The sequence below is a fragment of the Maylandia zebra genome, linkage group LG1 (genome assembly GCF_041146795.1).
Source record: "Maylandia zebra isolate NMK-2024a linkage group LG1, Mzebra_GT3a, whole genome shotgun sequence".
In the NCBI taxonomy this organism is placed as follows: domain Eukaryota; kingdom Metazoa; phylum Chordata; class Actinopteri; order Cichliformes; family Cichlidae; genus Maylandia; species Maylandia zebra.
The window spans coordinates 43,481,471-43,499,057 of NC_135167.1; the positions used below are offsets into that span (position 1 = coordinate 43,481,471).

Consider the following 17,587-nt stretch of genomic DNA (forward strand, 5'->3'; position numbering starts at 1 on the left):
CTAGAGCGTCTTGGTGCCACGTGCACTTATGGACACTCTTATGTTCGAACAGGGTGTTCGTTATGGCCAAACTGTGATTAGCACAGAAGTCCAATAACAAAGCACCGCTCGGGTTCAGATCAGGGAGGCCGTTCCTCCCAATCACGCCCCTCCAGGTCTCGCTGTCGTTACCCACATGAGCATTGAAGTCTCCCAGCAGGACAACAGAGTCTCCAGGTGGAGCACCTTCCAGCACCCCCCCCAGGGACTCTAAGAAGGCTGGGTACTCCGAACTGCCACTCGGCGCATAAGCGCAGATGACAGTCAGGACCCGTTCCCCGACCCTAAGGCGCAGGGAACAAACCCTCTCGTCCACCGGGAAAAACCCCAACGTACCGGCAGCAAGCCGAGGGGATATTAGGATACCCACCCCAGCCCGCCGCCTCTCACCAGGGGCAACTCCAGACTGAGACAGAGTCCAGCCCCTCTCCAGGAGACTGGTTCCAGAGCCCAAGCCATGCGTAGAGGCGAGCCCGACTATATCTAGCCGGTACCTCTCAACCTCACGCACTAACTCAGGTTCCTTCCCCACCAGAGAAGTGACATTCCATGTCCCTATTGCCAGTCTTGGCAGCCGGGGGTCAGTTCGCCAGGGCCTCCGCTCCTGGCCGCCACCCGGCACACAATGCACCCGACCCCTATGGGCCTGCGGGAGGATGGGCCCATGTCTCCTCTTCAGGCTGTGCCCGGCTGGGCCCCATGGACTAAGGCCCGGCCACCAGACGCTCGCCCTCGGGCACCCTCCCTGGGCCTGGCTCCAGGGCGGGGCCCCGGTAACCCTATCCCGGGCAGGGTAAACTGTTCCCTCGATATTCTTTTCATAAGGGTCTTCTGAATCGCTCTTTGTCTGGTCCCTCACCCAGGACCAATTTGCCATGGGAGACCCTACCAGGGGGCAAAAGCCCCCAGACAACATAGCCCCTGGGATCCCTGGGACACACAAACCCCTCCACCACGATAAGGTAGCGATTCAAGGAGGAGACCTTGCCAAGTTCTGGATTAAAAATGTTTTTAAATTTATTTGAAGGGAGCATCACAACTTCCTCAAGCTGTGCCTTCGGCTTCTGTCCAATCATCTGGCGCTGGCCCTGGCGGGGGGCGTAGCAACGAGTATTTTGGGCCGGCAGGCCAGGCCACTGAGGAACCTCCTTTTCAGACTGATGGACTCCTCTGTGCCAGACGAGATTCAGGAGGTAAAAGATGCTTTTCGGATAATTGTTATCAACAGAGTAATATTCAGACTGAACTCATAACAGAAATAAGTCATGAAGGATTATGGGAGGTGATCAGAATGAAACCTAAAACTGACTTTAAAATACTTTCTTCCTTCAGGCAGTGATTGAGACTCTGTCTGTGGGGGCAACCATGTTGCTGCCACCACTGAGGGAGAGGATGGAGCTTCTTCACTCTCTGCTACCTCAGGGTCCGGACAGATGGGAGAGTCTCTCCAAAGGACAGGTACCCGATGCTACATACTGTGTAGATGGAGCTGCGCAGGATTCGTTGCTTGATGCTTTAAACAGCCTGTAAAGAAGAGGAACAGAACCTGTTTTTTTTTAAATAAAATCTAATGATTATCAGGAACAAATCCATCAGTGCCATGTAGATACAAGCATGCAGGCTGAGGAATAGACGTAGCTGTGGACAGGATTCAGAAAGAAATCACACACTAAACTCTGAAACATGGGTAACTTATCTTAGTAATGTTGTCTTTTATGTTAAATAGCGTAATAATTTCAGAGGGGAGTCACAGAAGACCAAAAGGGAAATTAGTGGTGGGCAGCAATGGCATCGATTTACATTGCCCTCATATATTCTCACTTACTCAGGTGTGAAAGATGAATTTGCTGATTGGTTCATGTCTCTGTTGCCTGCATTGCTCAGGAATGTTTGTATTTTGTGTCACAGAGGATGCAGCTCGACATAATCCTGACCAGCCTCCAGGACCACACCCACGTGGCCTCACTCCTGGGTTACAGCTCTCCTGCTGATGGCCCAGAGGTACTTTCATCTGGCCCTGCCTTTACAGCTCTCCCAGAGCCTGCCTACGGCACCACCACAGGCCACCCCGACACTCACCTGGCCGAGATTCTCATGAAGACGCTGCTCAGGAACCTTGGCTTTTATACTGTAAGTTAATACCGAGAAATGAACACACTGCACACTGAATGCTAGTTAGACTGCCTCTGGCTGTACTTTTCCTCTTGAGTCTTCTGACTCAATTATCCACATCATTCTGTTTTCTGCTCTCGCAAAGCCACAAATGGAACTCTGACATCCAGACGAACAAAACAAAACTAGAAACTACTTGGATGAAATAACTTTTTTTCAATTCAATTCATTTTTATTTATACAGCACCAAATCACAACAACAGTCGGCTTGAGACTGTTGTGTATATGAGATTTCTATCAGAGCGTGGGAGCACTGCGATATCAGACTCCTGTGTATGATCTGTACATGTACATGGTTTTGAAAATAAAGCTGACTTTGACAGTTGTAGACTAGTGTTAAATAAATGGAACTGAACCCACAGATGTTTGTGTTTGTATGTTTGTGTTTGTACAGGATCAGGCTTTCGGTGAGCTGGAGAAGAACAGTGATAAGCTGCAGCAGGGCACATCCTCCTCTGACAGCAGCCAGCCGGCTCACCTGCACCAACTTCTCTGCTCGCTGCAGAAGCAACTTCTAGCATATTGCCACATCAACTCTCTTACTGAGGTACGGCTGCGCTCCTCTTTTTTAGAATAATTAGAGTGTGTAAACACATTTGTTTTGATTCTTGATGCTTAATGACTTAGAAAATAGTTTTCACACTACCAAAACATGGCAGGATGACGGGATGGGGGATTACAACACAATTTCATAGCCTCACAGTGTTTTATTTGAAGACGTTTTTTATTTCCGATTGCACTTTAATTTCAGATCATACATGGTTGTTGTAATGAGGATTAAAATGGCTTTAAACTCTCAGGCACGTTGGTTTTGTTTGTCTGAGAGCAAACTGAATTCTCTATCAGTGAACAGGAGAGGTGTAAAATGTGCTTGGTACCCCGCATCTTTCTTTCGTTCCTTCTGCATTGCATGCTGGGAGTGTGGCGGTGGAGCGTGTGATGAGTCTGACTGAGAGATCGAGGACTTGTTTCTAACTTTACTTTTCTGAATTGATTAAATTAAGCATTACTGACTTTTTTTGAGTGTGCAAAATCGCCAAAATGGACTTCTCTAAACTCATGAGACAACATGGTTTTAAGATCATACCTAGTTGTCCTTGCTCAGTAGAGGAGTGTAGTCTGGCAGTGGGTGAACTCAGCGCTGTGGTCATCTTTGTTGACAGTGTGGAGAACGCAAATAAAGCAAATAAATCGGAAAGATGATTTTATGTCTTTAAGTCACTGGTGGGTTCTTGGCAAAACTGAAATCAACGAATTTTGTCAGCAGTGTACTGTCATTGTCTCATCGGTAGGGATGGGTATTGATAAGATTTTAACGATTCCGATTCCATTTTCGATTCTGTTTAACGATTCGATTCCTTATCGATTCTCTTATCGATTCTCTTATCGATTCTTTTTTTTTTTTAAAAAGGAGAACACTAAGGTCGATTAGCTTAGAACTGTGTTCTATATCTTCTCTTTGAACAAGATAGAAATTTAGGAGTAACATGGCCTTACAAACCCAACAGTGAGATCTTAAGAGAGCCACAGCCTACGGCTCTTCAATGGGGTGTCACAGGGTCCCCAGGAAAAAAAATGTATATGTAAAATAATAAAATAAATATTCTCCTGTAGCAATAACAAAGTTTAACATAAATTATTCTGTAGCAATTACACAAGAATATCCAGTAATGTCCTGCCTACAATTAAACACATTCACTTACCAAAGTGAAATCGGGGGCATCTGCTGTGGCAAATGGGTGCAAGCCTTTGACCACAAACTTAGACACTGCTCGGTGACATTCGTCTATCCTGGCCTGAAAGGAGACGCTACCAGTAGACTGCAGCGAGACCTGCCAGCATCTGAGCCAGACTCTGTCTCTCTCATCATGGTTATCTAAATGCAACGCACAGTAATAGCAGGTTTTGTAATAAGGTAAATCGCGCTAACATAATATGCAATGCTAATTGATTAGTTACCTGCAGTATTAACGGGAGAGGACGTGGAAACGCTACCGCTGCTGCTGGGTTGAGCTTCGCTAGTCCAGAGCGGATCAAAAACACGACATTCGTTGAAAGCAATCGCGTGTTTTTTGAGCAAATGCTTTTGCATGTTCGTAGTGTTTCCTCCCTTTGATGAAATCTCTACTTTGCAAGTATTGCACGTTGCCCTGTTGTCATCCTATCTCATAAAGTGTAACCAAACTTTTGAGCGTTTGTGCCGCTCAGGCGCCGTGTTTCCTACTGGGTAAAAGACGCTACTCAACGTGATGACGTCATTCGGGGCGACTGGAATTGATAAGGGAATCGTTTTTAAAAGTGGCAAACGATTCCAAGGAATTGAAACAGTGGGAACCGGTTCTCAACAAGAACCGGTTTTTGATACCCATCCCTACTCATCGGCCAAATCTCTGAGAGATCTGGAGACTGACATAGTGGAGCTGGAGGTGTCTGCAAATTTTACAGGAAACCGAGTTTGGTTTGAGAACCTCAAATCTAAAAAAGCCATGCCGGGCTCTGGAGCACAGGGGGCTCAGGTTTGTTGCAGATTTCAAAATCTTTCTCTGATGGATGCTCCTACGAAGGTTTTCTTTTCTCTGGAAAAAAGAAAGGACAGAGCAAGGTCTGACCTTTGTGACGATGTCATGGAGGTTTTTGAGGAGAGCTTCACTGAAGGCTCAGAGACCTCAGAGCTGCAGGAGAGCAGTTCTAATGCTGTTACCAAAGAAAGGTGATTTCCAGGATATTAAGAAGGGGCGGCCTGGCAAACAGACTGAAGAAGGTGATGGATCTGGGCCCTATTTCAGGAAGCCGGTTTAGAAAACTCAGCGTGAAAAACGATACTCAGGGTTGAGTAACCCCGAACTGTCCAACTCGGAATATTCGGTTTGAGAAAGGCTGATAACAATTAGTTCAGTCAACGCGGAGTTGCTTTAACCCCAAGTTAAGCGCGCGCACGAGGATACATAAAGCCCTGATTAGTGGAGCACAGATTAAGCGAGTCACCATGGAGACGGAGGGAAAGAAGGCGCGGTCAATGTATGTCACAGCGCTTGAGGCCGAAATTCTGATGGCAGCATATGCCGATAACATGCAAATTTTGCGGGAAAAAAGTAACACAGCCTCAGCTGCAAAAGAAAGGGAGCATGCATGGCAAAACAAAGCCGACAGAGTCAATGCGTGAGTGTTAATTTAAACATTGATCTAGGGATTTCCACCCATTTAACACGTTATTTTATCATATGTTATTTTATCATATGTTATTTTATTTGTTATTTTATACATTTTATTTTGTGATGTGATTTGAGCGCAGGTGCAACCCAACAGGCCCCAAACGTTCCTGGCAGCAAGTAAAAATGAAATATAAAAATATAGTCCAAACACGTAAGGTGTAATTGTATTATGAGCCATAGTGCTTGGTCTGTTTGTCCGATGTAAATCAATTGCAGTTAGAGGCTACATTAATTTTCTTTCTGTAAGCACTTATTGAAATTATCTGAGCACATTACAAGTACATATTTGCTTACTCTGTATGCTCAAATGTGACCCGTTATAGCCAACAGAAAAAAAGCGGAGGCCTGAAAAACAGGTGGGGGTCCTCCACCACCACCACTCACAGAGGCTGAGCAGTTGGCTTCCACATTTGTGATAATGTTGGCAGCATCACATATGATCTTCACAGTGCAGAGAACACAAATTAGCATCCATTACTATAATGAAATAATTTGTTAGTTTGAAATGCTACAGGGAACTATGTACCTGTACATTAATGCTGTGGAAAGACTTCCTGTTCACATAGTCTCCTTCATTTACTGAAGGAGCAATGATTGGAATGTGAGTGCCATCTATACAGCCAATCACGCCTGGGAACCGTGAGAATAAATGTAAAATTTAAGTAGTAGTTCAAGTATCACCACATCATGAATTAAGTTTCGTTCATCCTGATACCTGCAATTTTGTGGAATCCCTCTTTGATAAATCTTGTGGGTCTATGACCGGGGAACACCACAAACGAGTACAGGAGACGTTTCAGTGCAACTGTAACAGTCCTGACTGCCCGACAGACGGTAGCCTTGGAAACGTGCTCAGCGTCACCAATATTATACAGAAAGCTCCCGTTTGCAAAAAACCGAAGTGCAATACAAATAATATGTACAGAACTGAGAGGATGTCCGCGATGTGTCACATGAGCAATATTAGGCCTGAGGATGTTATTCAAATAAATTATAGATTGTGCTGAAAAACTGTAACGTTCACACAGGAAATCATCAGGAAATTATAAAATGTCCAAACGCGCTCTGATCACTTTCCCGGTGGAGAGCTCTGCGGAGAATTTGGGCTTCAACATCTACTGGCTCTTCAAGGAAGGAGCACGCCATGTCTGACACTTCCTACAGTCAGGTTTCCGACAAAGAGGCGGAGAAAGTCGGGGTTAGTTGAAGTAAACCTGCTAGGGGGCAGGTTAGCTTCACGGAGTGTGTCGTCATAGTAACTCACTCAGAATTAATCTAAACTCGCTTTGTGAAACCGAAAACCCAGAGTTTTCGTTAACTCAGGGTATACTTACTCAGAGTTTGCACTAAACCGGCTTCCTGAAATAGGGCCCTGGTTGTCCACCAAACACAAACATACTGCGTGCCAGACAGGTCTATTGTTGATAAGAGGGGACTCAAAACACATCCTTGTGGAGACCCGGTGCTGAGTGTGATGGTGCTGGACCGGTGGGGGCCGAGTCTGACAGACTGTGGTCTATTTGTCAGGAAGTCCTTGATCCAGAGGCAGATGGGGGTGGAGAGTCCCAGGTGAGACAGTTTCTGGACCAGGATCTCCGGGATGATATGATTGAATGCTGAGCTGAAGTCCAGGAAGAGCATTCTCACATAGCTTCCTCGGTGCTCCAGGTGACTCAGCGCAGTGTGGAGCGCTATGGTGATAGCGTCCTCGGTGGATCGATTTGTCCTGTAGGCAAATTGGTGGGGGTCCAGAGTGGGAGGCAGACCGGCCCTGATGTGCTGACAGACCAGTCTCTCAAAGCACTTCATCACTACAGGCGTAAGTGCAACAGGCCTGTAGTCATTTGGGCTGGCCACAGCTGTCTTCTTGGCAATGGGGATGATGGTGGAGGTTTTGAGGCAGGGCGGGACGGTGTTTGATGACAAGGAAAGGTTGAAGATTTTAGTGAAGACTCCGGTCAGTTCGTCAGCACATGCTCTGAGAACCTTTCCATGTATTCCATCAGGACCTGCCGCCTTCCTGGGATTCACTGACCTTAGAACACACCTCACTTGGTGCTCCCTGAGTGTTAGTGTGCCAGTGCTGGGGGCGGGTGGAAGTGGTGTGGCAGCTGAGGGCCTGGTCGTCTCAAAGCGGGCGAAGAAACGGTTTAGATCCTCAGCCAGTGAGGCATCAGTCCTAGATGTCGCCTGGTTATTGCTTCTGTAGTTGGTAATGTGATTGATCCCCTGCCACATTTTTCTGGGGTCGTTGTCAGCAAAGTGATCTTCAATCCTCCTCCTATAGGCAGCCTTAGCTTTCCTGATGCCTCTACTCAGGTCTGCCCTGGCCGCCCTATACGCAGCCCTGCCCGATAGGCTCGGAAGTGCTGGCCGGTGTGGATGTTTGCGTAGCCTAGCATCTGAGCCCGACCGGCATCCCCTCTTCCGCTTTTTTTCCCTCCGTCGCCTTCTACGCTTGCTGGGCGGGCAGACCATCCACGGTGACCCTGGCGGTCTCGCTATCTCCTCCAGGATGTTGTGTGTTCGCTGATAGTCGCCAGAAACAGACAAACTATATTTAAAACCTAGGTCAATTAGGTTCTGGCGACTGTAAGAGATGGCGGCGTTGCAAACATTCAAAAATATCCACATTAAAAGTAAAAACGAGCACCAAACTGGAGAGCTAAGAGCCGCTGCACCCGTGCGCGTAAACTTTAATCCTTGATGATCAAGTTTTTTTTGCATAATCGACATTGGATACACCGGGCTGTGCTTTTTGCCCAAAGAAGAAGGTGGACAGGGACGAGCTCACCTAGAGAGCAGAGCTGCAGCTTTCAGACTGCAGTTTATTCAGAAACACTTGATGGGAAGGGAAGATGTTTTCTGGGAACCAGTAACTAGTGTTATTTTAAGAGGAAAAGGAGAGTTAGGAATGGATGCTTCCGTGTTTTTACTAAACTGTAATTTAATATTTTGTTATGAAATTCCTATGTTTTATAAAGGCCTTTTTAAAGCTTGGACCCTTTTCTGTTGGAAAAGACTGGAACCAGCTTCCTCATTGTTTTGGCTTCTAGAGGAACCGTTGTTTTTGGGGGCTTGGCCGGATGCATGTGATGGAACTGGACTTGCTTTTTTGAAAAGACTGCTTGAGACAAAGGCTCTCAAACTGAGACAAATTATGGACCAGACCTTCAGAACACAGAAACAGCAACAACTTTCATTGGTTCAAGTCAAGCCACATTATGAGGAGTATTCTAGACTTTTGGCTTAAATGTTTAACTTTAGTTGAAAAGGAGATGCTGTTAGATTCTAGTCGTGGATTAGAGATTTCCGATGAAAGAGATCCTTTTTGAGGAATGGAATTGAGTATTGATTTTACATTCTTGACGGGACCCTCGCTTATGAATCGGAAAGACTCGTGACTTTTCACATGCTGAGTGGAAAACTGTTATATAAAATGTCAGTTCAAGGGTTAAATAAAAGGCACTTCAGTGGAAGGACCGATGCTGTCTGGAGAGACAAGTTAAAAGTTGAGGAATGTCAGAAACCTATATGGAGAGTCTTTTATTAACCCCCACTCAATAAGAGGTCAGGTGACCTACAGGGGGAGGGTTTTGCACGGTGCCATTGCTGTCAGTAGTTTTGTGTCCAAGGTTAAAAAAGATGCAAGTGAATTATGTCCCTTTTGTCAAGAAATAAAAACTAGTTTTCATATGTTTCTTGAATTTAACTGCCTTGAAACGCTGTTTATTGTGTCTTTGAAAACTGTGGAGTGGCTTGGTCTCCAGTGGCAGTGGGTTGATACAACTTTCATTTTGCTGGTTAAATATAGAGTTAAAGCTAAATGTCTGTTTTATTTACTGATGAATAATTTCACTGATGCTTCTTTTCAGTGGTGTCTTAATAATGTGGTGTGCTATGTTGTAGATAGATCGCCTCTGTCAGTGCGCCCCAGGGTGGCTGTGGCTACAATGTAGCTTGCCATCACCAGTGTGTGAATGGGTGGATGACTGGTTGTGTAAAGCGCTTTGGGGTCCTTAGGGACTAGTAAAGCGCTATACAAATACAGGCCATTTATTTCAGCCCTGTGATGTTGGTAAAAATCTGTCTGTCTGTCACTTTTTTAGTGAATAAAAGAAACCAAATAAAAGAAAATGACCATAGTATATAAAAACTTTTTGTCACCCTGTTTATTTGCAGAACTCCAGCAGTGTGTCATTGCTCCACAAACATCTGCAGCTGCTCTTGCCACATGCCACAGATATCTACTCCCGCTCTGCAGCGCTGATAAAGGAGAGCTCCTGGAATGGCAGCATACGGGAGAAGCTACAAGGTGAATGAAATCAAGTGACCTGTGTTGTAATCTGGCTATAAAGGCCTGTTTTCACTTCCTTGTTATCTCATTCTGCTCCGATAGTTCAAGTTCTTTTCATTTAGCATTGAAGATACTTTCTTTTGTTTTATATCATTGTCATAAAACTATGACCATGTAATCTGCAGATGTGATCTACGTGTCAGCAGCAGGCAGCATGCTGTGTCAGATAATCAACGCCTTACTGCTGCTTCCGGTGTCGGTGGCAAGGCCGCTGTTGAGCCAACTGCTGGAACTGCTGCCTCCTCTGGATTGTTTGAACAGACTGTTGCCTGCTGCCTCTCCTCTGGAGGACCAGGAGCTGCAGTGGCCTCTTCAGGGTGAGCTCAGAGCAAGGTTAACTTGGTCAAAATTTGAAAAAAAAGTTACAAAATATCCTGGGATGAGGTAAATGCATGTACAGACACATGATGTGATCATTTCTGCTGGAGATGTTAAATTATGAGCCCTTGTCAGCTAAGCCAGCAGTGTAATTACAAAAAGCCATGTGTGCAGGCATTACGTGTACACATATTCTGTCGTTAAGTTTTTTCTCTTTAAGAGCTTGATGATTTTTTTTTAATTTGGCATAAACATACACTAGAATTGGAGGATTAATTTGCCGGTTCAGGTGTCGGCAACTTTCAACATCAAGAGTCATAGCTGCTCCTATCAAGCAGTGGGAGAAGAAGAGCAGCACATGCAGGTGACGGGGACAGAGGTACATATAGTATAATAGGGTTCGGGGTAGAGCAGGGCGATATGGCCAAAAATATTTATCACGATATATATTTGAAAATTTGCGATAACGATATAACCGACGATATAATTGATGCGAGACAAAATACAACTCCACAACATTACTAGCGCAAAAAGACAACCTTCCATTTATATTCACTTAAACAAGAAGCTGGTTTTTATGTACATTAAAGCTTTATAAAAATGTAACAGTACAAATGCAAATTGCTTGCTGAAAGTTTAACCAAAAGGCATTTCCAGTAGAAATGGGCTGACATATCCTGAGCATAACCATGTATAATATCCACTGAAGTTAAAAAGAGGTGCTTTGCAACATTAAACTGCAGTGTGCAGTACGCATTTTTCGGACCATAAGGTACACGGGATTATAAGGCACATTAAGCGAAACAAAGCAGTCAGATAAATCAAACTTTATTAAACTCATTCTTCTTGCTTCCTCCACTTCTGTAACATTGATTCATTAATGTTGAATTCTCTGGCAGCTGCTCTATTCCCATGTTGTTGCAGTATATTAATGACTGACCTCGTATTGTGGATGGATTATCTCAGTTGTTCTCCTGACTGAAGTTTGGTCCGTTTACAGCATCCTGCCATGCGATTGCATTTGTCTCTAACCATGAAGAACCTTCACGTTAACTTTTATAAGTGGAAAAGTGTTAGTGTTCGTCCTCCAGCTTCACTGTTTATGTTATGCTAACATAGCTGTGTCGCTAGCGATCACGTAGCACATCATTATATACCAGCTAGCCCAACTTCAGTAACCCTACAAACGTCACTGCTGTTTAGTTTCCTGTCTTCATTTATGTTGGAAGTGATAGCAGAGCTGTACGTTTGATTTTTTTCAGAAATCTCTCAGTCAGAACATGCAATATCATGCTTAGGTAACTAGCGAAACTAGCGAGCTAACTTCCGCTAGCTTCCTGCTAACTTCTAACTCCGTTAAATGTAATAACTTTTGTTTTCATGGATGCCTGGAAGTTAAACTTTATAGTTACACCTCGTAAAGCAGCAATGCTGATCGTTTTATTAAAGATGAAAGAATTTAGACAGTTTTTAACTCTAAGTGATGCTGCAGTGTTGTTTGACCTGAAGAATACGGAGTTTAGGACCCAGATTACTCCCAGATTTAAGAGCATCTTAGTCCGACAAATACGACAATAACAACGGCCGCTTGCATGTTCTGCAAAAAAATGTGCTTTGTTGTGTATCTGACGGACAAACACCAAACCAGTTCCACATCACTGAAGTTGCACCATTTTTACAAACCAATTCTGGATCATCTGTTTCACTCAACAATCGGCCATGTGCGTATGTAAACAAAGGCACTGCGCATGCGCGTTTTACTCCCATTCTATCGCGATATTTCATTTTCCTATCGTTGCCTAACATTATACCGGTATTACCGTGAACGGTATAATATGGCCCAGCCCTAGTTCGGGGTAACCTTAATCCTAACCCCTGGCTTGCAAGCTGCAGGTCGCCGACCTCTAGGCTAGATGTTCGTGTGAGATGCTGAATAGATGCGACTTCGCAAGACTCATTTTTGGCCTTAACATTAATATGTAACACTGATGTCTGATATGAGAAAATGAAAATCATATCGTGTTATTTATAATGAAAGGTGATATGTTTCAACACCCTGCAGTTGGGGCCATCTTGACGTCTGGTGGAGTACTAAATTGGAGAACGTATTTGTCTTTTTCCAGGTACCTCAGACTTTGCTGAGCCAGCCTCAGGAATGACCCTGCCGCAGCCCGCACTTTCTTGGGTGTGGCTTGTGGACCTGGAGAGGACAGTCGCCCTGCTAGTTGGGCGCTGCCTTGGTGGGATGCTGCAGGGAGCTCCCACCTCACTGGAGGAACAAGATACTGTTTACTGGCTCAAAACACCGCTATTTAGCAATGGCTTGGAGATGGACATCCCCCAGCTAGGTACAGGACGGACGCCCACATACACAACCAGTAGCAACTAGTTAACACGATAAGCTTAACAACCGATATATGGAGCGACGGCCTCTCTCTCTCTCTCTCTCTCTCTCTCTCCTGCTGCTACTTCAATCATGAAACTGATCAATCATCAGCTGATCGGCTTTTCTCTTCTTTGTTTTTGGCCCACTTTGCATCAGAAAGAGGAAACCAGCGGCTGAACAACAGCAGCACGTTTAAGCTTAATCAGCTGTTGTTAGAATTTATTTAATATTACTTTCTACTCGAGGATCTTTTTCTACGTAGCTGACGGCTGGTAACTGTGCAGGGGCGGAGCTAGCAAAGTTTAGCCAGGGGGGCCGATAGGGCATTAACAGGGAAAAGGGGGCACAAAGACATACTTTTCTTTCTTATTCTCATTTAAAATGTCTCGCTTTTAATAAATAATTATCTGACACCCAAAGTTTTAATCTTGTGTAAAATGAATAGAAGTCAATTACTGTATATAGTAACTGTTAAGTCTAATATACCCTAGTAAGCTATAGTACTTTTTCCTTTGGGAAGGTACCATCTGTGCAGTCTGCAGTTCTGTGGAAGAAAGATGTTGAATCTATTTAATATTTTTTGAAAAATAATTGATTTCTGTGCATTTTTTTTCCACACTGCATCAAATTAAAGTTGATTACGTTGATTAAGCATCATGAGGTGGAGCGTGAGGGGTGGTTCCCTATTTTTTATTTATTTATTTTTGTTGTTGCTGGGAGTTGGAACCCTATTAGTTAGGTTGCTTAATATTTATGCTAAGTACTCTTTAAAATACCAGAATAGGGAGGATGGTGCAGGTTTAAGTTTATTAGATTGATCAGTATTGCTGAACTATGAAATATTTTGTTGTATTTTTTACATACAGGTATAACAGAATAGCTTTAGTGTTGTTGTTTATTTAAACTTGAGTATGAACTTATACAAAATGCAGCAAGATATATTAAAAAAACAGTTTTATTGATTAAAAAACACTATATCGGATTCATATCGGTATCGGCAGATATCCAAATTGATGATATCGGTATCGGCAGATATCCAAATTGATGATATCGGTATCGGCAGATATCCAAATTTATGATATCGGTATCGGTATCGGACAGTAGTAGCAACATGAGTAGATTAGTAGTAGAATGTAACTTAGAGCAGGACATTACTTCTGACTGATCAGAATCCTAGGGCTCTTGTCCAGTTGAGTTCATTTATCGCTTCTTCTGTGACTTGTGAAGATAATTGTTTGCTTGTCCTTCAGACACCTGCATCAGCTCATTATTGGAGGCTGCACTGTCTGGTAATGAGGAGCAGAAACCCTTCGACTGCACACTGCATCCTGACTTGAGTGTCTTGGTGGATTTGGCTCTGGGTTCCTCTAAAGAACCTGCCAACAGCCTTTGGATCAACATGCATGAGTACGCTATTGGCAAAGGTTTGCATCTTTTTTGAGTATATACAGAATCCTACCATTTCTTTAATGCAATTAGCTTTACAGGTATATACATTCACTGACTGCACTGTGGATTTTGTTGCAGACTGGGACAATGCATCTCTCAGTAATGAGACCCTATTAGACACTGTGTCCAGGTTTGTGTTGGCAGCCTTACTGAAGCACACAGGGCTGCTCGGCCAAGCCTGTGGAGAGGGCAGGTAGTAAAACAAAATACACCTTTTAATATATGAAATACATGAAGCATTTCCATACTGTCCCACAGTACCTGTCTAAAGGAAATATTTTCCTATCAGGTATCAACCATCTAAGTCCCTGGCAGAAGTCTATCGGTGTGTTTTTAAGGTACGAAACCGCTTACTAGCCTGTAAGAACATGGACTTCATCCAGACACGATCTTCTTCTCGTGAGAGGAGGGTAAGTAAACAAAGCTTCTTTTTTTTTTAGTTTTGCCTCTGCACACCACTATTTAAATAAATCAATGTGTGATTCAACAACAGACTTTCACCTTTAATTTAAGGGGTCAAAAAAGTGTAGCACAAACTGTTTAGGAACAAACCAACATAATTTCAAATATAAGGGTTGATTTTAATACATGGGTGATGGGTCTCTCTGCCCTAACTTTTGTCTTTAGTAACTGAAAAGTATCTTTTGTTGGACTGAGATCAAGTGTGTGATTGATACCATAAACACAACGTTGCAAAATGAACAGCTGTTTTTTTAGCACAATCAGCTTTACAGCTTCCTCCCTTTGTGCTTTATGAGATTGGCACGGCTGAGGGTGGGAGAACACATCTGCAAAACGCTGTTCCAATGCAGCACGTCCACTCTCTGCGCCTGTGTGAGATGGTTATTACAATGGAAGAAGGCTGGAATGTGGGAATTAGGTACCTCTGGCCCTATCTCATCTCTCTCTTGTGATGCCCTGGTCAGTCAGTATCTGCAGACTCGTGCCTGCACCACACTCGTTGCAGAAATGGTGCGCAGAGGCACTGCTTCAGGATATCGTATTGCATAAGCCACCAAAACTAATACAAAGTGATATCCCTGTGTACTCCATTGAAATGGCCCGACGAGGTCCGTGCCAATGTGAGCTCAAACAGGACCTCCATTAATGGTAATGGCGACTCCGAGCAGGACGCACACCATCGGCGTACATTTGGGGAGGAACACCCTTCACTTGGTGCGGGAGTATGAAAAGGAATCAAGGAAACTAGTGGATTATAGGAACCATCTTCGTTTTAACGAAGATGCAGACAGAACAAGGTTGTTCCTAAGAGTTTGTGCCTTGGATCCACTGTCAGGGGATACAGAGTTGATTCTACGGAGAGCACAAAATCAGCTTCTAAGTGAAAGGATAAGACAGGTCCATTTCACTATAGCTGATTAGCAAGATTAGAGCAAGATTAGCTAGACTGCAGGAAATGAAAACCCTTCTACCGTCTCCAATCTTAGAAGAGGTTTACAAGTTTGTGGACAAGGCTCAGCGGTCCCAACACTCTAAAGAAAAAGAAAGACAACGCAGGAAATTCCACAACTTGCTTTCAAAAACACACACTCGTCAGTCTGAATTTACACAACTCAGAGAAGAACACACACCTGAGGAAGTCAGGAAAAATGGGTGAAGAACTTTTCAGACCGGAATCTCACTGAACCTGAAAAGAGAGTATTAGCCAAAGGACTCAATTTTGCCATTTCTTCGCAACAGTTGCCCATAGTGGACCTCATCACAGCCACAGAAACCGCTGTACGGATGAACAAATTATCACAAACAGAAGCAGAGCAAATAGGATGAAAGTCTCAGCCACCCTCTCCACTGCCAAAGTCCCTCCGTCCAACCTCACAATACAAGAAAAGAAGGCCGTCGCTTCCCAGAGCAAAGACCACAACATCACTATATTACCAGCTGATAAGGGAAGATGCACCGTGGTCCTAAACAATACAGATTACCACACAAAGATCACTACTCTCCTCAGTGACAACAATACCTACAAAGCATTAAAGCGAGACCCCACAAGCAGCTACAAAAAGAAAGTTATCGCTTTCCTTCAAGAGCTTGAAAAGGACAAACCTTTGACTGCCTTACATATCACCGCCTTTACCCTGCATTTATGGACTTCCTAAGCTCCACAAAGAAGGTGTCCCACTCAGACCCATAGTCAGTAGCATAAACTCAGCCACTTACAACATCTCGAAACACCTTGCTACCGTCCTAGCACCTCTTGTGGGGAACACCCCACACAACTTCACTGACAAGGTCCAGAAACTTACCCTGGATCCAGATGAAACCATGGTGTCCTTTGATGTAGTCTCTCGCTTCACTTGCATACCCACCACGGAGGCCATGGAGACTGTCAGAAAACGACTACAAGAAGACAGCTCCTTGGAGGACAGGACCAACTTCACACCTGATCAGATCTGCACACTGTTAGACCTCTGCCTCACCACTACATATTTCAAATACAACGAAGGCTTCTACAGCCAAAAACATGGCTGTGCCATGGACTCCCCCGTGTCACCTATTGTAGCCAACCTTTACATGGAGAAAGTGGAAAGGAAGGCTCTTGGCTCTTTCAAAGGAAGAGTACCCAGCCACTGGTACAGATATGTGGACGACACCTGGGTGGAATCCTTCACTGCGCACATTAACGCTGTGGATAAAAACATCAAGTTCACCAGGGAAGACACAAAGGACAACTGTTTGCCTTTCCTGGACTGCGCCGTGCACATTGAAGAGAACGGCAACCTCAACATCGAAGTTTACCGGAAGCCCACACACACGGACCAGTACCTCCTCTTTGACTCCCATCACCCTCTGGAACACAAACTTGGAGTAATCAGGACCCTACACCACCGGGCAGAACATGTTCCCTCTAAGCCTGAAGGAAAAAGAAGGAACACACACATGTAAAGGAAGCACTCAAAACGTGCGGCTATCCTAAATGGGCGTTCTTAAAGTCAGCAAAGAGGCACAGAAAAGAAGACCAGACACCAGCGAGGGAGGATAAGAAGGACAGACGCAACAACATTGTCATCCCCTATGTAGCCGGTGTATCAGAGGAACTCAGGAGAGTTTTCTCCAAGCATGACATCCCAGTGCATTTCAGACCCAGCAACACACTCAGACACAAACTGGTTCACCCGAAAGACAAAACTCCTAAACACAGACTTAACAATGTAGTGTATGCTGTACAGGTTTCACAATGAGCTCACCCAAAACCTTGGCTGATTGTGACCCACACCCATTTTCACACCTTGGCTCATGTGATTAGGTAGAGTATTATCAGGGGTTCCTTTGTCCCTCTTTGGAGGGAAACTCCCACTGGGTTTAAATCTGGGACTCTCCACCATTTGACCTTAGAACTGAAGAAGCTTCTCAGATGAGAGTGAAACATCTTCAGTAGGGATGCACCGATACCACTTTTTTCGGAAAACGAGTACGAGTACTTGCATTTCAGTACTTGCCGATACCGATACTGAGTACTTAATAAAAAACATGATTTAAATTTACAGGTAACAGCTTTAGTCCTATAATTTAACAAAAAAACAAGGGACTGGTTTGGAATTAAGAACATTTATTTAAAATGAAAAGCATGTTGTATGCAACATATTACAGAATAAATAATGATGAAAAAAAATGTAAACAGTGACAGTGCAACTC

General features: G+C 44.2%; 1 protein-coding gene across 8 annotated transcripts in view; it reads left to right on the top strand.

Annotated features, from left to right (window-relative positions):
• Positions 1–17,587, top strand: part of herc1 (HECT and RLD domain containing E3 ubiquitin protein ligase family member 1) — a 93,452-nt gene that overhangs the window by 18,150 nt on the left and 57,715 nt on the right. For all 8 annotated transcript variants that reach the window (XM_014411353.4, XM_014411358.4, XM_014411355.4 and 5 more), the window contains exons 12-21: positions 1,067–1,232; positions 1,372–1,497; positions 1,948–2,169; positions 2,606–2,758; positions 9,606–9,738; positions 9,906–10,097; positions 12,222–12,446; positions 13,735–13,908; positions 14,012–14,126; positions 14,223–14,343. In XM_014411353.4, coding sequence (XP_014266839.3) covers positions 1,067–1,232; positions 1,372–1,497; positions 1,948–2,169; positions 2,606–2,758; positions 9,606–9,738; positions 9,906–10,097; positions 12,222–12,446; positions 13,735–13,908; positions 14,012–14,126; positions 14,223–14,343 — 1,627 coding nt within the window. The remainder of the gene's footprint in view (positions 1–1,066; positions 1,233–1,371; positions 1,498–1,947; positions 2,170–2,605; positions 2,759–9,605; positions 9,739–9,905; positions 10,098–12,221; positions 12,447–13,734; positions 13,909–14,011; positions 14,127–14,222; positions 14,344–17,587) is intronic.